Raw genomic sequence first — 23,268 nt, 5'->3', positions numbered from 1 at the left:
TTGTTGTCATGTCTATTATTATTTAACAGTGTGAAGAGTCTCTATGCTTCCCTTTTGTTTCATGCTTATTTGCTATAAAAAAATAACTGTTGCTATCTGATCATTCGATCTGATAGTATTAATCTTACCAAGACATGTACGTCTAGGGGGTAAGGGACACACTCTTTCTCTGTCATTTGAAGCCCGTCAGCAGATTTTGGATGGGCCTAATCTGTGTGTCCCTGACCCATCCAGCCTAATTTGTTTTGCAGACTGAGAAAGCCTATCATTCACACACACACACAAAAACAAACCGTTCCTGCATTAGAGAGAGAAAGATCTGTATCTAGACAACATGAATTATGATCATCTACATTTAGGGTGTAACTAAAATGCAGGACCAGGGACAGGACCACAGTATACTGCACCTTCGGTAGAACCTGAATGCTAAAGCTGAATGGAACTGCAATGCATATTGAAATATAAAGCAATGAATCTCAATGTCGTCCTTAATATAGTAAAAGAAGAGGAGGAGATCGAGGCCAAACACACGATCGACAGTGACATTGTCCTGTTTAGGTTATCTGGAGATTGATCAGTGGAGCTGCTGCTGCATCATGTCTGTGATCCGGCCCAGGAGTGGTCCATTGGCAGAGGAGGGCCTACTTATCTGCTCAAGGTTGAGCGAGGCGAGGGGATTTTGACAGGCTGTTCTAACAGCAGCCCCTCTTCTCTCCCCTGACAGGATCCCCTCCTTCACTGACTGACCTCCACTCTCAGGCCCACTCAAGGCTGAAGGTGTGGAGTCCCTTTCAATGCAGATGTATCATGCAGGGATAACAAAGGTTATGAAGGGGAAAATGTATCCTGTGCATGGATTGTGTTGAATATGATGGTGTATACCTGACATAATAGCAAATCCTGTCAATACCACTATTTACATCTACCACTCACAATAGAGAAATGGGCCATACCATGACAAATGCAGTATACACTATTCAATGCATTATGATAACACTATAAAAGTCACAAAATCAATAACATTGTCAAGACCAAAATATTCAGAACCAAATATGGTTATAGTATGTGTTGTGCAGCTCCCAGTCAGGACAGGGTTGAGAGATCTTAATTGCAGGCCCTGGCAGTGTTAGGTTTTGGTTGGCCCACCATAGCGGGAGCTGCCCTTTAGAAATGCCACCCTCTGAGCCAGGTTCTCTTATCAGAACCCAAAGTCCAATATCCTATCTCTTTGATAAGAGCCACAGGTTTGATCAACACAGAGTTGGAGCTGAGATAGAAGAGCACAGTACCACAGACTTAGGGGAGGATTGCTGCTTTGATTAAGATGTAAAGACAATCTAGAGGAAATGACACGTCTTTACTTGTCTTGCCAGGGGTTTCATCATAACAAGCCTTTGGGATTCACGCACATATCCCTCCAACTGCTCTATCATCTGTTCATTTTGTTTGCTCAGTACCTTGACGATGTCTGCTTTTACTGTGATGTGACCTTGTTGGTAGCAGTGGTGGCGTTGGTGTTTAATGGAACTAGCCCCATGACACCTGCCTGTGCTTTAGGTTGAGCCCATTTACGTTACTCTTGGAGACATGTCAAGGCTAGGCCTGACCCCCTCACCAACATGAGAGAGATACAAGTGAAGAGAGAGAGAGAGGGGGATGGAGAAAGTTAGGTAGGAAAAATCCTTAGAGAGGGTGGATAAAGACATAGATAGAAGAGAGAGCGAGAGAGAGAAAGAGAGATCGAAAGAGAGAGAGAGAGAGAGAGAAAGAGATCGGGATAAAGAGAGGTCGAGAGAAAGAGAGAGAAAAAGAGAGAGAGAGCAGTTCGGGAGCATGTAGCATGGACTGTAGGGAAATGGCGTCGGCATCAGAGAAATGTGAGGGAACAAGGTTAGATCCCTCTGAAAGTGTGTCAGTTGGCGGAGGGTGAGGAATGGTGGGACTGTTATCGTAAGGCAGCGGGGCTGGAGTGCGCCAGGGTCAAGGGGAACAACATGATAGGGCTCCCCCAAGGAGAGTGGGGAGATGTGGAGAGGGGGCAGACAAGAGAGAGAGGGGGAGATGACCACACCTGGAGAAACCACGCTTCAGGAGCGTGGCAGAAAGGACACAGGCCAATAAATCCAAGTGGACACTGATAGGCCTGTACTGTCAAGGCTGAAAGACCCTTGAATCTCCATAATGATCTTCTGGTTGTTAAAGGAGCAATCTGCAGTTTAAACAATAACTAAGTTGGGCCTGGAGAAATGTAACCACTGTCAAATTCATAGACAGAGCAATGAATGCATTGACTGATCATCCATGACATTAAAATAATAATTTTAACCATGTTTTGGAGCTATGTTGCTTACAAACAATGGAGTAAAGCAAGCTTATATTTTGAGTTCTTACTGTATATGCTGTTCTTCAAGAATCAATGGGTATTTAATTAATATCAAAGTTTAAAAGGTATTTTTTTAAATTAAAAAGTAAATAAAATTAAATAAATTAAAAAGTAAATTTAATAAAGGAAATCGATGTACCAATGCCAGATTGCCCCTTTAAAGATGTACAACAGGAACAAATGACATGTCTGTTGAGTTTATAAGGAAATAACGATCAAAAATGTATTAAAATAATTTGCATATATTGTTTAAGATATGTTTGGCCTTATAAATATACATATATTTTAAATATATATATTTGTTCTTGTCTCAAATTCTCTGTCTGGTGTCAGAGATTTATAATGGATAAAAAGCTGTAAATGCTATAATCTTACCTAATGAATACCTACTAGGCTGTTGTAACCTTGAATGTAAATGGGCTTCTGGCAGACACCAACATTTGAACATCTGCTTGTCCAGTTAATCACTTCAATCTGATTCCCTTCACTAGAGCATGCTCATAAATGGAAACAGCATTTTAATAAATGCTCATATCAAACATTGAGTGATATAACCCTGATTCTCAGGGCCAGGAAATGAAATTGAGGGAAAACAAATGAGAATTTGTTTAAAGTTTTGTATTTGCGTCTATAACACTTTGGAGGCAAAAGAGATTGAGGACTTTTAGATCTGTCTCCAAATTTTGAGAGGAGAGTTTAGGTCAAGGACAGCTCCAGGAGGTTTGCCAGGCAGTAACAGTAATATCTGTACTGTACATGTTAAAGTGGCTGTACTGTCCAGAGAGTCGATATTGACAGATCCACCTCAAACTTTCATTATAGTACACTACTCTGTACTAGACAACTGGGTTGCTCCTGTCTTTCTCATTACTGAATGTTTTGCCAAACAAACATTTATAAATGCGGTTTCTGAAGATTCCTGACATGTTAAAATGTGAAGGACAGAGAATTTCTGGACTGAAGTGAAAGCAGAATAATATTCTGAAGAGAGATGTACTACAACAATGGACTGTATAGGCCCTTTTGATGCATACCAAGTTGATACTGCATGAAATGACTTTGACTGCTATAATGGATTATCAAACCAAAATATAGGGAGATGTTTAAGTGTGTGCAAGGTTTCATTTGAGGATGACCTTGTGAGGACATGTTTCTATTGTTGCTGAACACAAAGCTGACTTCTCAAAAGAGCACTAACAGAAACGGCTGTTAAATTTCAGTAATAAGTCAATGCCAAGGAATGGTGTTAATGTATTGAGGTGCTCCATCTATGCTGTAGGCCTTGGCTTGCATCTCCCAGCTCTGAGCATCAATGAGGCTAAGAACAAATACTGAAAGGGCTGCATTGTTTTATTGGTTTCTCACAATTACTATTCAATACCGTCTCCTACTACCTTATTATTACTACTTACTTACTTACTTACTAATTACTTACTTACTTACTTACTTACTCGGTGGTGTAAAGTACTTAAGTAAAAATACTTTAAAGTACTACTTAAGGAGCTTTTGGGGGTATCTTTACCCTACTATTTGTATTTTTGACAACTTTTTACTTTTACTTCACAACATTCCTAATGAAAATCATGTACTTTTTACTCCATACATTTTCCCTGACACCCAAAAGTTCTTGTTACATTTTGAATGCTTAGCAGGACAGAAAATGGTCCAATTCACACACTGATCAAGAGAACATCCCTAGTCATCCCTACTGACTCTTATCTGGCGGACTCACTAAGCACAAATGTTTTGTTTGTTAATTATGTCTGAGTGTTGGAGTGTGCCCCTGGCTATCTGTGAATTTCAAAAATCAAGACAATTGTGCAGTCTGGTTTGCTTAATATAAGTAATTTGAAATGATTTATACTTTTACTTTTGATACTTAAGTATACATACTTTTAGACTTTTACTCAAGTAGTATTTTACTGGGTGACTTTCGCTTTTACTGTAGTCATTTTCTATTAAGGTATCTTTTCTTTTACTAGAGTATGTCATTTGGATACTTTTTCCACCACTGTACTTACCACTACTACTTACTTAGTACTTACTTCCTATAATAATTAATAACTAATACAATCCCCAATTCTGACAGTAGGCCTGCTGTGCATGCTTCAACCACTACTGAAAGAGTGTTTGGTTTTGTAGTCCTTGGTAGTTTATATGCATCAAGATGGTAGTCTATATACATATAGTAGACCACCAGAGGGCATAACTCCAAAATAGTCATTACAGGTACACATGTTCATTTTGTCCATCACATTCCATCAAACCCATGTCTATTGTAAATGTAATTAATATGGATATATGAAAGTCTTTGAGGGAAAAAATAGTTTAGTTCCAAAGTAATTCTAGCTCTTAGTGAAGTGTTTGTGGTTTTAATCTTTGACCTTGTGGGAAGACACTGGCGGAAACCCCTTGCACGTTTGCTTTCTTGAGAAGCTATTGTAGTTTGACCATCTTTGTTCCTCCTCCAAGTGTTTTGTTTGGTTTAGCTTGTGCAGTACCCTTACCCCAAGGACAGACGGAAGACACTGACATATGTATTGAGCCAGGGGTTATCGTATTGTTCATGCTTTCTTTGTGATTTGTTATTGGCAAGTAGAAATGTAGTCTCTCCATATACGTATATTCTTCTTTGAATGCAGTCTCCATTTTCTTCTGAGAAAGCAGTCTCCTTACACTTTCTTCTGTATCGTTCAGATAGCTCCTCTTTGAGGCACAATTGATACAATCAATATCTGGTAACGGTTGTTACACCTGGGTGAGATGGCTACACATAAACTGACGTTCCACGTGTTACATCCAGTCAGTCTGTTCTACTGTAATTCCATCCTTGTCTGAACCATCAGCATGTCTTTTCTATTGCATAATTATATAATGAATACATTCGATTAAATGTTCACAGAAAATAATACTTACTTTTTTAATGACTTTTTTTGGTGACGTATTTACTCTTCTTTTTTTTTATTTTTTAGATGTGTTACATGTAAAAGAGATTAGCATAAATGCACTTTCACCTATAAAGCAATTGTTTTCCTATCATTTTTTTATCCCAGAGATTCTGCTGTTTTAGCAGAAAATAGCTGAAGAGGGCACAATGAGCAAAATATAAATGCTGAAGTCAAAACAATATCCCAGTCCCAATCCTGCTCTTTACTTATTGTCCTAATATATCTCAGAGACAGAGACAGAGCGCTTCTGATGCTGGGGTACCAGTGACCTGTAGCCACAGCACACTCGCAAAACAAAAGAGTGCTGGAGACAAACATTAGATAGGCCATATTTCTGCGATTCATTGACAAGAGGCCTAGCCTGGTGTCTGCCTCTGCAGGCCCTCTTCCTCCTCCTCACCCTGTCCTGACAGTGGGCTCAATGTTTGTTTTCTGCCTCTTAGATATAATAATAGGATGTGTTGATAGCCTAATCAGGGACCTTGTTTTTGCCTAAACTGAGACCTTGGAGGGTCACTGCCCCATCCTAAGATCCTTCACTGCAGTGGGCTCAGGGCACTATAGGATACATACAACAGGGAGTGTAGGATAGATGTCTCATTAGTCTTAGTCTCATAGAGCTAATGCCTCTATTACAGTTACAGTTAATGCTGCTGGTGCAATAACAACCAATTAGAGTTTTCTTTTCATTCCGTCTTTGCAACGGTGAACCGGATGTGAATAGTGTAATTCAAATGTAATATTTTAATCTCCTGCTTTGCATCACCTGATAGGATAATAATCATGTCCACAACCTGCAAACAATGGGTAGAATGGAGAATGAAGCATATGTTTATCATGATTTATGAACAGGAATTCCAAAAGACATACCTTGTGGGTTTTGTATTTCTCCAGCTATGCAGACCAATTGATACAACTAGAATGACTAGATAACCAAATGCCTGGTGTAGACTTGCAATGTTTCACCACAAACGTTATGAGCTTTTACACATTCAAATAAGAGGTTGAATCGATCTTGGCCTTCATGTCATTAAAATAGACAGGCACTTGAGCACAATATCTTAAAGGTTCAATACAGCCATTTTATCTCAATATCAAGTCATTTCTGGGTAACAATTAAGTACCTTAATGTAATTTTCTTCAATTACAGTGGTAAAAAATAACCCAACATTTCTCAACCAAGATTTTTTCTAGAACTGTTTGGGAGTGGTCTGAGTGAGGGGCCTAATTGGACGAGCCTAATGAGAGGGATATGTGACCTCATAGTGTGGAAATCTATACAAAACAAAGGTAAATTACATTTTGGACAGCACTGGGCCTTTAAGAATATAGCATCTCTATACAATATCTCCCCTCACCGAACCGATGTTCTAAATCCACATTATAAACTGGGTGGTTCGAGCCCTGAATGCTGATTGGCTGAAAGCCGTGGTATATGTTTGTAACCACTTTATAATAGCAATAAGGCACCTCGGGAAATCCAGTCACTCCGCGTTGCGCCGTGCGTAAGAACAGCCCTTAGCCATGATATATTGGCCATATACCACACCCCCGCATGCCTTATTACTTAATTATACAACGGGTGGGTCTAATCCTGAATTCTGATTGTTTAAAACTGCATTCCAGCCGGTGTCTATTCCACAAGTTACCACCTGCTAAATCTATGACATTAAAATGCCTATTTACTCTGTTCCATCTGACTGCGCAATCCACTGTCTCATCAGTGCAGCCAAGCAATTTATAAACTTGATCTCCACTATGAAAAGCATCTAGACATTATCTCACATATCTTTAAGACTAACATTTAGTTTTCAACAGCGGAAGATGTGTATAAACTTTGCTGTCTGTCTCTCCGACATTTGCAACATTGTTTCAATATTCAAATTTGTTCATGGCTCTCATGAGGACCGACACAGGAAAGGAAGACCCAGAGTTACCTCTGCTGCAGAGGATAAGTTCATTAGAGTTACCAGCCTCAGAATTGCAGCCAAAATAAATGCTTCACATAGTTGAAGTAACAGACACATCTCAACATCAACTGTTCAGAGGAGACTTGTGTGAAAAATATCCAGCTGTCCCATAGCAATGAACATGTTGGGAGTCAGGACTAGACAGACAGGCACACAGCGTTTCTCAGCCAATCGAAATCATGAATCAACTTGAAAAAATGTCAAACTAAACGAAGTGCAGCTAGTTTGCATTCTTTCCAGCTTCAGTTTGAAGTGATTGTGTTAGCTGTGTTGTTGGCTAGCTCCTCTGAACAACAGTGTCAGAGAGAGCCGAACAGACAGAATGAACCGAACAGACAGAATGAACCGAACAGATAGAATGACCCGAACAGACAGAATGAACCGAACAGATAGAATGACACGAACAGATAGAATGAACCGAACAGATAGAATGAACCGAACAGACAGAATGAACCGAACAGATAGAATGAACCGAACAGACAGAATGAACCGAACAGATAGAATGAACCGAACAGACAGAATGACCCGAACAGATAGAATGAACCGAACAGATAGAATGAACCGAACAGACCGAATGAACCGAACATATAGAATGAACCGAACAGACAGAATGAACCGAACAGATAAAATGACCCGAACAGATAGAATGAACCGAACAGATAGAATGAATCCAGCCGGCTTAGGTAGCAACCCTCAATTTGTGTTGGCACTATATCTTGTGGAAGGATTAAATAATATTAATAAATTCATCAAAATAATGTTTTTAATGAAAATATGTCAATCATTATTTGAATATGTTGGTAACCCGTTGTACAAAAGTGATAATGCACTCGAAGCCGGTGTTATTGTCATGGTTTGCCAGCCCTCGACTACCTCTTGGGCCTACCAACACCCATGCCAATATATCCTCCTAACACCGGCTTCTCAGGCATGATCACTTAATTGTACACACCACTCTGATTAACACATAACATACTGTATACAGAAGTGTTTATTTCAGACCTAATACAACTGCAGATGTATTTCTTAGAACTCAAGAAAAAAACAGAGTTTTATTAATTTGACTAGGCTACGGTGGTGGCAACAATATAATTGAATATGGACTCAGGTAATTATCATTCCTGATTGTGTAAATGTACAATGTTTGGTTAAACCACTAAGTTCAAGTTCTCCCTTGGAGTTTATCCTCGGGAATTGTAGATAGATGGTAGTGGTTCAGATGATTATGCGTGCCTCTATGGTCACTGAGGGGCTTGCATTACACAGTGCATTGACCTACTGTCATTAGATTTCTGAAGTATATTAATGACATATTTTCTACAATTGTTAGGCGAGTATGCCAGTTTCACAGTAATAAAACATTCATAATTACATTAGCTGATGGAACTGCCATACACAGTGCTCAAGGATAGACAATACAATATGGATTGTTTGAAATATGTCCATTTTCTGGCATATATGATACTGATGAGGTTGAGGACACTGATAGCCCCGTACGATACACTGTGTCTGTATGTGTGCATCTCAGTTATTATATTGCTTGGATTGTGAAAAAAGGGCGCATCGTCGTATCCGTAGTCGTCACATGACATGTCGATGACCAATAAGAACTTTTTTGCTGTTTAATAAAGAGGGAAGAGCAAAGACAAAGCTGGAAATGACTGCAGTAATTCGTGGAGATCCCCATTTTCCTAAATCATCCGTTTTTAGGCTAAGTATTTGTTTTGTAAATTCGGATTTTATAGGCTATCCAAAGTGGCCAAAGTTTTGCAGCATCTTATTTAAGGTTTTATTATCGTCGACGTCTGGCCTACCTCATAGGTAATCAAATGTTGGGAGAAAAGGCACAAGGTAAGTCTAATAATCCGCTAGTTGAATCTGTACAATTGTCTTAAATTTTGGATATGCCAACATTAACTTTGTAAACCCACAGATAGGCGTATGCAATATTTTATACATATAGCAATATGCCTCTAATCTTTTGTTGTAGCAAGCCCATTTCGAATAGCCTATTTAAAGTCATTAAGAATGAGATTTTAATTTTAATAAAGAAATTCTGTCTGCACTTCCCATATTTGTGGCTAGACCGTAAAGCATAATGCATCCTGACAAATGTTATATAAACCTTCAGTAGGCGATCTAAGAAATAAGCTATTCAAACGTATTTATACTTGAACACTTTTATTTTTTGTTTGTTTGGATTTTTTCATGTCTGAGTAAGAAAAAGAAGAAAAATATTTCACTAGCTACCTAGTTTGGCGCATTTAAAATCAAGGTGGTACAAAATGAAATGCTTCCTCTCCACATCTGAACTTGAGGTATAGAGTAGGCAAATAGATTTGCATAATTGCCAGAACGGCAAATAGAGTCAGTGTGAATCAGTGAATCTAATTTAATTCTACAAAATAGCTTATACCCAAACAAAATAATTAAGCCTACTTATCGAATATAACCTAATCTTCCTATTTTGTAATTAATAATTATAAAAATATAGTTAATAGACTAACGCTCCTTGTTGAAAGGTATTGTTGAAACAGTCTTGAAATATAATTAAGTCATATGCAAAGGGTCTGCGTTTCCTTTTCTAAATCGACCTAGCATATATCTAAGGCCTATGGATGTGAAAGTATACGTCTATCCTTTGATGCGTAGGCTATAGGCCTACTCATTTCTTGTAAAAAACAATATTGCTGTTCACATCAATATGGCCTAATTTATTCACAGAATTAAAATTAATAACGAAAACTGAAACGACTGATGATTATGATAGTAGTAATATCAATAACAACAAAAAACATGAATAATAACAGTAATTGTAATAACGATCGATAAAGCCTAACAATGCTACATAATGTTAATATAAATATTATTAATAATAATAATCATACTAATACGATTAATAAGAAAATACTACTAATAATAGGCCTACTAATAATATTAATAGTTATGGCTAATATCACCTTCGGTCATCCTCTGTTCCTTTTTGATGGTTCACGGCGTTCTCCTTCAGATTTGACATCTCTAACCGTTTATTATGTTGCAAGAAAGAGTACACCGTACCGCTTTGGTTGTTTGCTAAATATAGGTGGTCGCATCCACCGCTCATTGACCAATCTCCCAATAGAAGAGCCTTGAGTACAGGACCTGTGCGCGTGTCGAAGGCTATGCGTGCGAGGCGTATAAAGACAGAAGACTACTGAAGCTGAAGCGCGCGTGGCCGTGTTGTGTGTTTGGATTATAAAACGCGTTATTCTATCCTGGTTTGGGGCATTTCATGATTAATAGGATTAAGCACTTGGAAGAAGGGGACAATCAAGGTATCCATCTATGCGTCTTATATTTGGTGTCTTTTGGGCTCAATGAATCTGTCTAATCAAGTGCCTGTTTAATTTTAGGATAATGCTGGTTGCCCCTAATAGACGTAACATAAAAATTAAATTGAATTCAATTGGATTTGTATAAACTATTAATATGAAAATGGTATGTAGGCTCGCATACTGTATGGAATCATCGGTCTTATTTTTGTGAAATAGACTAAAACTATTGCCAATCAGCTCTCATAAAAATGCGAATTTCACTAGATCAACTATTTATCATGTTCAATGTGGAAATCAATAAACTTCTGCATTCTTCCCCTATGTGTATTATGATTTGTCAACCCATATTAAGATCATAATTATCATTAGCCAAACTTGTTTTTGTTAGGTTTTAGGACTATTGGAATTAAGTTTGATTTAAAACAGACATTTTTGTCACAACTGCTATGAATCATGCAATTTCGTCCTGCATTTTACAATGTGTAATGGGCAGTAAATGCATTCGATTAAGAAACGGTACATTATTTGAATTAATTGATTAAGACATCCCTGCGTCACCGTTTTCCTTGACCCTTGATTTTATTCGCTAACTAGGCGTCCCTTTGAAAGTAATGGACTACACCTATGATGCCGATTTGGAAGAATTGTGTCCTGTTTGTGGAGATAAGGTCTCAGGATACCACTATGGACTCCTTACATGTGAAAGTTGTAAGGTATTTTCATTTGGAATTACTCATTATTTATAATGTCCTTTCCCCCCCTTGTGTTTGTGGGTATTGTGGCCCGTCAACCTAATGTAGATATTTTCTCCAGGGCTTCTTCAAGAGGACAGTCCAGAATAATAAGAGGTACACTTGTGCAGAAAACCAGGAGTGTAAAATAGACAAAACACAGCGGAAGAGATGTCCCTTCTGCCGATTCCAGAAATGCCTCAATGTTGGCATGAGATTAGAAGGTATGGTTCTCCTCATCATTTTACCCCTTAATTTGACGTTATCAGTGAGAGCATTTCAACATTATTGTCCAGAAGAAATATGCCCTTAATGTTGTGGCATATTTTTCCATATGCAAATCAAATCACATTTTATGACTGTAGATCTATTTGCATTTTTTTTTTTTTATAATTTGCTATTCATCTAAAATATGTAAATGTCTTCTTCATGGTCAGTAGGCCTACACTAAAAATAAAAGGTATCTGGAGCATACTAGGGGTTCTTCAAATTGAAACTGTGGGGAACCCCTATAAGTTCTTCCAAGAACCCCATTAAATGGATCCTCAAATAACCCTTTGAAGAACCTTTTGGGGTACATTTCTGAACTATCCCCCCTTCCCTATTATTATTATTAATAATAATTTACATTTAATATATTATTATTAATAATAATAATATAATAACACACTTTTTTGTTGTCAGTCTTTATTTCGATTTTAGTGGCAAAGCAGAATAAAAATATCAAAATATGATGTAAACTCCGAGCAGAGCCCCAAGTTCAATGGGCATACCCTCTGGCATGTTGATGTTCATGTGTTGATATTCTGTGTATCCATAGTCAGAATGATTTTGCAGTGCATGGTGATCGAACAGGTTTCCTGTTAAATTCATCAGAGGTGTAGGGAGAGTGAAGTCTGTGAATCCAAAACATTGTAATTTTACAGAGGATTAACAAAACATGCACATGACAGTATTCACCTTGGCTTTTGTGGTAAATGTGAATGAAAAAAACTTTTTTATAATGTTTTTCACACACATACCTTGTCCATAATGTAGAGGCCTATGGGATTTTCATTGTATAACATACCAATACCAATTGATATTCATTTGTACACTACCGGTCAAAAGTTTAAGAACACCTACTCATTCAAGGGTTTTTCTTAATTGTTACTATTTTCTACATTGTAGAATAATAGTGGAGACATCAAAACTATGAAATAACACCTGTGGAATAATTTAGTAACCAAAAAAGTGTTAAACAAATCAAAATATATTTTATATTTGAGATTCCTCAAATAGCCACCCTTTGCCTTGATGACAGCTTTGCACACTCTTGGCATTCTCTCAACCAGCTTCACCTGGAATGCTTTTCCAACAGTCTTGAAGGAGTTCCCACATATGCTGAGCACTTGTTGTCTGCTTTTCCTTCACTCTGCGATCCGACTCATCTCAAACAATCTCAATTTGTTTGAGGTTGGGGGATTGTGGAGGCCAGGTCATCTGATGCAGCGTTCCATCACTCTCCTTCTTGGTAAAATAGCCCTTACACAGCCTGGAGGTGTGTTGGGTCATTGTCCTGTTGAAAAATAAATTATCGTTCCACTAAGCCCAAACCAGATGATACCCATAAAATCCATAAAACAAAAATAGAACTGTTTGGCTATAATGACCATCGTTATGTTTGGAGGAAAAAGGGGGGAGGTTTGCAAACCGAAGAACACCATCCCAACTGTGAAGCATGGGGGTGGCAGCATCATGTTGTGGGGGTGCTTTGCTGCTGGAGTGACTGGTGCACTTCACAAATTAGATGGCATCATGAGGAAGGAAGATTATGTGGATATATTGAAGCAACATCTCAAGACATCAGTCAGGAAGTTAATGCTTGGTGGCAAATGGGTCTTCCAAATGGACAATGACCCCAAGCATACTTCCAAAGTTGTGGCAAAATGGCTTAAGGACAACAAAGTCAAGCTATTGGAGTGGTCATCACAAAGCCCTGACCTCAATCCTATAGAAAATTTGTGGGCAGAACTGAAAAAGCGGGTGCGAGCAAGGAGGCCTACAAACCTGACTCAGTTACACCAGCTCTGTCAGGAGGAATGGAACAGAATTCACCCAACTTATTGTGGGAAGCTAGTTGAAGGCTACAAGAAACGTTTGACCCAAGTTAAACAATTTAAAGGCAATGCTACCAAATACTAATTGAGTGTATGTAAACTTCTGACCCACTGGGAATGTGATGAAAGAAAAAAAAGCTGAAATAAATAATTCTCTCTACTATTATTCTGACATTTCACATTCTTAAAATGAAGTGGTGATCCTAACTGACCTAAGACAGGGAATTTTTACCTAGTATTAAATGTCAGGAATTGTGAAAAACTAAATTTAAATGTAGTTGGCTAAGGTGTATGTAAACTTCCGACTTCAACTGTACGTATTCGTACCTCTGTTGATTGATTTCCTTTGAGTTGTGTCCATTTTCTGTTTTACAAAGATTTGCACAAATATGAAAGATAGATGGTATCATCATGAAATAATATCAATTTAGATCATATAAGGGTCAAACCTTACCTTAAATTGAGGAGATCTTTACATTTTTCAGTGAAGTGCCTGCATCTGCTGTCCTTTCACATTCAAATCCAAGTGTTTCAGTTGGGCAGTTAGATTCTTGCAAGAACCCCCACCAACTAAGGAGGTTCCTCAATGAACCCCACTTCCTATGGGGTTCTTGGAAGAACCTTTTGGGCGCAATTTTCAGTGTCAAGAACCCGAAGGTTCTTCAAAGAACTTTGAGGATATTAGAAGAACCCTTGTTGAACCCCTACATTTTAGAGTATAGAATGGATTTCATAGCCTGTCTTAGCAATCAGTTGCATCTGGATTGTGAAATGTTTGTGCAAAAGTTGTAGTGGTTGCTTTGTATTAGGGACAGACAACATACAGACTAGAGTGTCCATGTGGTTTTGTGAGGGGCTGGAGCGCGCAAAACATGACGGGGGCCAGAGCGCCATTTTCACCAGTGATTCCCAGGCATGTGATGCGAGAAAGCACCTGTTTCCGTGGAGAAATGACACATTCTTGACTTGCTGATAAAACTCTGGGCTTCTCGCTGATGGTTTTAAGCGTTCTATTTACATCAACAAGCTTAGTGTTACGTAACGTCAAAGGCATTAGCTTATGTTGTGTCTGGTAAATTGTCCTAAAGATAATTCAAATGTGTAGTAGAATAAGGGGTCACACTTTCAACAAACTATCTGTTAATGAGCAACTGCTTGCTACAGTTAGAGTTAGGGTTAGGGTTAGGGTAAGGTTTCGAATAAGGGTAAGGGTTAAGTTTAGGGTTAGGAAAAGGGTTAAGGTTAGGGTTACAGCTAGGGTTAGTAGATAGTTAGTTGAAATGCTACTGATACTGTAGTCTATCCAAATAAAGTGTAACCAGAGTATGATACCCTGGCGGTTGTTTTACATTGCTTTAAAAAAAAAAAATTGGTTCAGGAAACTGCCAAACATTCCTGACTAAATTAGGGTATTTTCCTGTGCACTTGTTATGGCTGTATTTTCAATGATAGACGTTTGAATGAGTTTCTCTTTATAAGGACTTACATAAGGAGTTATTTTACATGAGTGACATTTTTCCATGATATTTTTCTGGCTAAAGTAGCCAAGTAACAAATTGCACATAACAAATCCACTGTTGTCGATAGAGGTTCTGTTTCTCAACGTGATGTCTCTTCTTTGACAGCGGTGCGTGCAGACCGCATGCGTGGGGGCAGGAATAAGTTTGGCCCCATGTACAAGCGGGACAGAGCCATGAAGCAGCAGAAGAAGGCTTTGATCCGTTCCACAGGCTTCAAGCTGGATTCTGCTCCTCCACAGCTCTCGCCTGTACAGACTAACTATGGCTTCACCGGCACCCTGCACAGCCTCCCCTCCCTCCCCAAAGGCCTTATGCCCTCCATCCCAGCCTCCATCAACCACACAGACTACGAGGCCAGCCTCTACGGACCCCCCTCCCTGGGGGTGGCCATGCAACCCCATGGGCCCCTGCCCACCCAGTACCAGTACACAGCATTCCCCAGCAGGGCCATCAAGTCTGAGTACCCTGACCCCTACACAAGCTCCCCAGAGTCTCTGGTGGGGTACCCCTTACCGGACGGGTACCCCTCTGGTGGCTCCCCGCAGCTTCCCAGCCAGCCCCCCCTCGTGCTGGAACTGCTGCGCTGCGACCCAGATGAGATGCAGGTGCAGATTAAGATCATGGCCTTCTTGCAGCAGGAGCAGAGTGGCCCGGGCAGGCAGGAAAAGCTCAGCACCTTCAGCCTCATGTGTCGCATGGCCGACCAGACTCTGTTCTCCATAGTGGAGTGGGCCAGGAGCTGCATCTTCTTCAAGGAGCTCAAGGTAAGCGCCCAGGCTTCAGTCCACAGGGAAGCAATAGGCGAGAGATGCACATTGAGAAATGATCCTTATAATCATAATCGTAGTATCATATCTTATCATTGTAATGATCGTACTTAATAGATAAGTAAAATCAAGAATATTCAAGACAAAATGATAGAGGTAGAGCTTTATCTTTTGGTTACCTGATGTTCCTTCTAAAATGTTGCACACGTACACAGATATTGGCAGTAAAGAATGAAGGCCTGTGTAAAATGATCTATTTATTATGACAGATTGCTGTCATTGTTTCTGTATCTCCTTGTTCCTGGTGGAGACACTCAAACAGAGCAGCAGTTAAAGAGGTGACACCATAACCCATTCTGTTTCCCTCTGGGTAATGATTTGAGATGCATCACTGTCCAAGCCAGATAGGCCTTGTACTTTAATTCTCTTTGTCAACTGAATGGTGTATTTGAGTTGTGCCATACGGTACAGCACAAGTTATGGCCCCAGTCAAATGTTACTCCCGGCCCCAAAGGAGAAAGACATCAGTACTGTTGCCGGACACTGTGGTGGCTCACCTGGATATGTTACAAAATACTTTTCTATTTAAAAAATATTAGAGCGGTTCACCTGCATTGGTATCAGAAGTCTGATGGCACTATGTTGTGATAAGAGCATCTGCTAAATGAAGTAAACATAATTGTAAATGTAAAAATGAAAATTGCAAAGCATGCTGAGAATTATTCTAATGATCTCCGCCTGACACAATGCCATTAATAATACCCAGTGTGCTTTGCAGTTAATTTTGGGATGTGTATTTTCATATATACATTTATATTTTGATCATTTGGTAGACACTCTTATTCAGAGTGACTTACATATCTCAGTTATAGCAAGTAAAACGTTTCAGTAACATTTACTGAGAATATTGTTGTTGTTTGGGCCAGTTACTTGCAAATTAAATTCTGTACTTTAAAATACAAAATACATGTATTTTAATTAAATGCATTTGAAAATATAAGTATTTTGTAGTCTATTTTGACACAGTGATCTTCATGGTATTTTGTAATTGTGTTTTGTAATTTTTGCCTATCCATAATGAATGCTGACCATTGTTCTTGTAGCACCAGATCTGAATTGAAGCGTGTAATTAGAAGCAACTTTTTGTCAAGTTATTGTTATTTCTTTTTCAGCCTTATCTTAGTGACAGTGAGTCCGCTGTGTGGATTATCTGATGGGCTGCACTCCCTGAGTGAGAAAGGAACATGGTACAGTGCCTTCAGAAAGCATTCATACCCCTTAACTTATTTCACACATTGTTGTGTTACAGCCTGAAATCAAAATGGATAAAAAAAAAAAAATGTAATCCTCACCATTTACACACAATACCCCATAATGACAAAGTGAAAACATGTTTTAAGACATTTTTGCAAATTGATTGAAAATATAATACAGAAATATCTATTTTACATAAGTATTCACACCCCTGAGCCAGTACTTTTTAGAAGCACCTTTGGCAGCGATTATAGCTTTGAGTCGTCTTGGGTGTGTCTGTATCAGCTTTGCACATCTGGATTTGGTGATTTTCTCCCATTTCTCCCATTCTTCCATTCTCAAGCTCTGTTAAGTTAGATGGGGAGTGTCAGTGAACAGCAATCTTCAAGTCTTTCCACAGATTTTCATTGGGATTCAAGCCTGGGCTTTGGTTTGGCCACTCAAGGGCTTAGACATTCTTCTTCTGAAGCCAGTCTAGCGTTATTTTGGCTGTATGCTTTGGGTCATTGTCCTGTTGGAACGTAAATCTTCTCCCCAGTCTAAGGTCATTTGCACTCTGAAGCAGGTTCTCATCAAGGATTGGCCTGTATTTGGCTCCATTCATTGTTCCCTCTATCCTTACCAGTTTCCCAGTCCCTGCCACTGAAAAGCATCTCCATAGCATGATGCTACCATAACCATGTTTCACGTAAGGGATGGTGTTAAACACTTTGCATTCAGGCCAAATATCTATTTTTATCTCATCAAACCACATAATCTATTGCCTCATGCTCTCAGAGTCTTTCACGTTCCTTTTTAATTAAACTCCAGGCGTGCTGTCATGTGACTTTTTCTCAGGAGTGGCTTCAAGGAACTATGTAGTTCTTTCAGAGTGGTCATTGAGTTCTTGGTCACCTCCCTGACCAAGGTCCTTCTTGCCCGGTTGCTCAGTTTGGTCGGACGACCAGCTCTAGGCTGTCTGAGTAGTTCCATATTTTTCCATTTACCAATGATGGAGACGACTGTGCTCTTGGAAACCTTCGACACTCTAGAAATAGTTTTATACCCTTCATCAGATATATGCCGCATCACAATTCTATAGTATAGTTTCTGCTCTGACATACACTGTCAACTGTGGGACCTTATATATACAGGTGTGTTTATTTTTAAATAATGCCCAATCGATTGAATTGGCCATAGGTGGACTCCAATCAAGTTGTAGTGACATCTCAAGGACGATCAAAGGAAATTGGATGCACCTCAGGTCAATTAAGAGTGTCATAGCAACGGGGTTTGAATACTTACGTAAATGATACCAGAGTAGATTCAAAAATACCCAAGACGACTCAAAGCTATAATCGCCGCCAAAGGTGCTTCTACAAAGTATTGACTCAGGGGTGTGAATACTTATGTAAATGAGATACTGTATTTCTGTATTTAATTTACAATAAATTAGCAAAAATGTCTAAAAACATGTTTTCACTTTGTCATTATGGGGTATTGTGTGTAGATGGGTGAGAACAAAAGGCTGTAGCACTACAATATGTGAAATGAGTCAAGGGGTATGAATACTTTCTGAAGGCACTGTATCTTTGTATAGGCTGTGTCAGAGGGATACACACAGGGGCCCGTGACCCCTCACCTTAGTCTTTCAACTGGGTTATTTTAGGAATGGTAGGCCTATATGCCTCTGAGGACCTATGTTCTGATGTAGTGATCAGTGGTCAGGAGTTACTGCAGTATCATCAGTGCTATGGTGTAAGACCTGACTGGGGAGGAGAATTCTGCCCCCGGACTCACAATGGTCTGAGACATAACATCAATGATAGTAATCGGGCTTTTGTTTTGAAATAATATCATATTAAATGGTCATCATATCTGATTTTATAAAATGTTCAGTAATCTCATCTAGCTATGGGATTATGCTTATGGAAAATGTGAGAGCCTGTGTATATGTGAGTGTATGTGTGTGTGTGTGTGTGTGAAATGTTGTCTGTGTCCTTGTGTGTGCCGAATCCTCCTTGAGAGAAAGTACAGTAGGTTGTTGTGCCCTTCAGCTTCCTTCCCATGACCCCCCCTGATGAATCAAGACGTTTTGTGTTGGTCCTGTAGCTCCAACCGGGAGCAAGATTGGACTTCTCCTCTGGACAGATATATAGTTTCATTCAAGGGGTAGTAATTCTGTCATCCCCGTGCCAGATGAATGTGTGTCCGGGTGCGGGACAACGCTATTAGGGGGCTACAGCAACACTCTGTGTGTCACCAGCTGCAGAGCTGCAGAATTACTGACTGAGGCGTCCTTCGGCTCCCAGAGTAATATGTACTAGCAGTGAGGAGTGTCCAATCACCCCCCCCCCCCCCCTCCCCGGCCTCTCCAGTCCCACCACACACTCCCGTCAGCTTTAATGGGCTGGCTAGGGGGGTGACGGAGGACACGGAGAGGTGAGGAGGTTGGAGAGGTCATCTCTGTGGCTCGTAAATGCAGCGTGATGAGACGCGAGACACTGACACCAGACCCAGACGCTGGAAATATGGCACAAGGACCCTCATCTTCCTCCCTGGGTTTTATAGTCACCCCATTTATCTGTCCACCTAGCTATGTGTGTTTCAGGTGGAACCACACTATCCCATGTGGATGCTAGCTTTTAAGGGGGTTGATGTTAGATTGATGCCTGCTTGAGATTGTAATATCATTGTAGGCTGTTTTATTTGACATTGGGTTTGACATTAGATTGGTTCTCCACTACCACTAAGTTTTGCCATCTGTGTGGAATGAATTTAAGCTTTGAGGTGACCTGCTGTTTTCTGTCTCTTCTTTGAGGTGGGGGATCAGATGAAGCTTCTTCACAACTGTTGGTCTGAGCTGCTGGTTCTGGACCATGTCTACAGACAAGTGCAGCACGGGAAGGAGAACAGCCTGTTGCTGGTTACTGGCCAGGAGGTAAGTAGCCTCACAGTTCCAATATAAAACAAATACAATGCTCATACATTCATGAATACCAGAAATACATACACAGTCATACACATATGCACATTCATCATGTAGTCATTACAAATATACAACCTCTATGGATAGCAATAAATATTTGTGTAGATAGATTTATTTTGCAATAATGTGTATCTATACGGTGATTACTGTTATTAGACTGTTCCAATGTAATTACCACACATTATCTCAGTGACACAACATAAAGTGAGACTACATCCACAAATAGATAGATAGCCTACTACTGTATGTGGAGACCCTGTGAGTGTGAGGAGTGCCTATCCCTGACCAAGTGATGACCCACACAGATGCCTGCTCTTGTTTTTCCACATTTGGTCATGTTTTGGAGATGCAGAACAGAACAGGAAAAAACAACCATCAGCTGACAGGCTTCAGCTTGTCTCTGCAGCTTGAAACTGACGCCTGGATCTGGGGAAGAGAGGGGAAATATTTGTTCTTATTTGTCTCTTGTTAAAATGGCATTATTTACTTCTCATAAGACAGCAATGGAAAACAGGGCATTTTTATCTACAGATTAGGTTTGTGGGAGCAGGAGGAAGGTTTATTATTTCTAGAAGCTACTATGGGGATTGGAGGATTTAACATCCAATATGTTACATAACACATACATCTCATTCATTTAGAAAGTGGTGAGAAACTACAGCTACGGCCGTGATTGGGAGTCCCATAGGGCGGCGCACAATTGGCCCAGCGTTGTCCGGGTTAGGGTTTGACCGGGGTAGGCCGTCATTGCAAATAAGAATTTGTTCTTAACTGACTTGCCTAGTTAAATAAAGACTAAATATTTTTCATTTTTCAATACAGCTGACTCACTGTATGGCATCTATGTATCTGTACTGAAGCTGTACTGTAATTCAGTACATTTGTACTGTATGTGGTGTGTTTCCGGCAAAACATCATGTTGTCCTCCGGTGTTGTGTTGCAGATGGATCTGTCATCCATGGGGTCCCAGGCAGGGGTGACTCTTTCAGGCCTGGTCCAGAGAGGACAGGTGCTGGCTGGGAGGCTGCTGACCCTGCAGGTGGACAGGAGAGAGGTTGCCTGCCTTAAGTTCCTCCTTCTCTTCAATCCCAGTGAGTAGACCACATGGATACATATATCATATATAAATATATATATATACACAGTTCCAGTCAAAGGTTTGGACACCCCTACTCATTCCAAGGTTTTTCTTTATTTTTACTAGTTTCTACAATGTAGAATAATAGTGAGCATATCAACACTATGAAATAACACATATGGAATCATGTAGTAACCTAAAAAGTGTTAAACAAATCAAAATGTATTTTATATTTGAGATTCTTTAAAGTAGCCACCCTTTGCCTTGATAACAGCTTTGTACACTCTTGGCATTCTCTCAACCAGCTTCATGAGGTAGTCACCTGGAATGCATTTCAATTAACAAGTGTGCCTTGTTAAAAGCACATTTTTGGAATGTCTTTCCTGGTAGACAGAACATAGCCCTATTTGGTAAAAGACCAAGTCCATATTATGGCAAGAACAGCTCAAATAAGCAAAGAGAAATGACAGTCCATCATTACTTTAAGACATGATGGTCAGTCAATCTGGAAAATTTCAAGAACTGTGAAAGTTTCTTCAAGTGCAGTCGCAAAACCCATCAAGTGCTTTGATGAAACTAGCTTTCATGAGAACCGTCACAGAAAAGGAAGACCCAGAGTCACCTCTGCGGCAGAGGATAAGTTCATTAGAGTTACCAGCCTCAGAAATTGCAGCCCAAATAAATGCTTCACAGAATTCAAGTAACAGACACATCTCATCAACTGTTCAGAGGAGACTGCGTGAGTCAGGCCTTCATGGTCGAATTGCTGCAAAGAAACCACTACTAAAAGACACCAATAACAAGAAGAAACTTGCTTGTGTCAAGAAACACGAGCAATAGACAATAGACCGGTGGAAATCTGTCCTTTGGTCTGATGTGTCCAAATGTAAGATTTTTGGTTCTAACCGCTGTGTCTTTGTGAGACGCAGAGTAGGTGAACAGATGATCTCCGCATGTGTGGTTCCCACCGTGAAACATGGAGGAGGAGGTATGATTGTGTGGGGGTGCTTTGCTGGTGACACTGTCAGTGATTTATTTAGAATTCAAGGCACACTTAACCAGCATGGCTACCACAGCATTTTGCAGCGATACACGATCCCATCTGGTTTGCGCTTAGTGGGACGATCATTTGTTTTTCAACAGGACAATGACCCAACATACCCCCAGGCTGTGTAAGGGCTATTTAACCAACAAGGAGAGTGATGGCATGCTGCATCAGATGATCTGGCCTTCACAATCACCTGACCTCAACTCAATTGAGATGGTTTGGGATGAGTTGGACCGCAGAGTGAAGGAAAAGCAGCCAACAAGTACTCAGCATGTGTGGGAACTCCTTCAAGACTTTTGGAAAAGCATTCCAGGTGAAGCTGGTTGAGAGAATGTCAAGAGTGTGCAAAGCTGTCCTCAAAGCAAAGGATGGCTACTTGAAGAATCTGTAATATGAAATATATTTTGATTTGTTTTGATGTCTTCACTATTATTCTACAATGTAGAAAATAGTAAAAATAAAGAAAACCCTTGAATGAGTAGGTGTATCCAAACTTCTGACTGCTACTGTATATACACTGTGTACTCTACCATATTAGATTATGAATATTAGTCTTATAATATAAAGATATATTATTAATATGCCATTTAGAAGATGCTTTTATCTAACATGACTTACAGTCATGCATGCATACCAGTGACGTGCAGTGAGGTTGGTGGCTTGGTAGGCACTGGCTATTATCAAAGCCAGATTTACTCACAAATTAACCTTGAAGCCCAAGTTCACCATACAACAGATAGCTCTGACAACCAGAGTGACATAGGCTATTAACTGAGATTGACAAACAATTCTCACCAAATGTAAATACCAATGTAGACAAAATACAGAAGCGATAGCCTACAATGGCGAAATATTTGATATGATCTGACAAAATGACACTAAGCTCTGCCATAGACCGATGTAGCATCCACAGTTACAACGAATAGGTGGCACTGAAAGACCAATATATGGACACATTTCATCCGCAAACTCCATAGCCTTTCACAATGGATTTACAAATATTATTACACCTACATACAGTATATCACAAAAGTGAGTACACCCCTCACATTTTTGTAAATATTTGAGTATATCTTTTCATGTGACAACACTGAAGAAATGACACTTTGCTACAATGTAAAGTAGTGAGTGTACAGCTTGTATAGCAGTGTAAATTTGCTGTCCCCTCAAAATAACTCAACACAC

General features: G+C 39.7%; 1 protein-coding gene across 2 annotated transcripts in view; it reads left to right on the top strand.

Moving 5' to 3' along the window:
* The first annotated feature begins 8,975 nt into the window (after positions 1-8,975).
* LOC129826135 (nuclear receptor subfamily 5 group A member 2-like) overlaps positions 8,976-23,268 on the top strand; it is a 30,618-nt gene continuing 16,325 nt past the window's right edge. Inside the window, exons 1-6 of one of the 2 annotated variants that reach the window (XM_055886491.1) lie at positions 8,976-9,152; positions 11,213-11,331; positions 11,432-11,573; positions 15,074-15,732; positions 19,790-19,909; positions 20,901-21,048. In XM_055886491.1, the coding sequence (XP_055742466.1) occupies positions 9,131-9,152; positions 11,213-11,331; positions 11,432-11,573; positions 15,074-15,732; positions 19,790-19,909; positions 20,901-21,048 (1,210 nt within the window). In that variant the 5' untranslated portion in view covers positions 8,976-9,130. The remainder of the gene's footprint in view (positions 9,153-11,212; positions 11,332-11,431; positions 11,574-15,073; positions 15,733-19,789; positions 19,910-20,900; positions 21,049-23,268) is intronic. The other variant, XM_055886492.1, reaches the window with a different exon arrangement.

Source organism: Salvelinus fontinalis, chromosome 28 (assembly GCF_029448725.1).
Source record: "Salvelinus fontinalis isolate EN_2023a chromosome 28, ASM2944872v1, whole genome shotgun sequence".
In the NCBI taxonomy this organism is placed as follows: domain Eukaryota; kingdom Metazoa; phylum Chordata; class Actinopteri; order Salmoniformes; family Salmonidae; genus Salvelinus; species Salvelinus fontinalis.
Note: the sequence above shows the minus strand (reverse complement) of the source record. Positions and strands in the feature narration are given on the sequence as shown.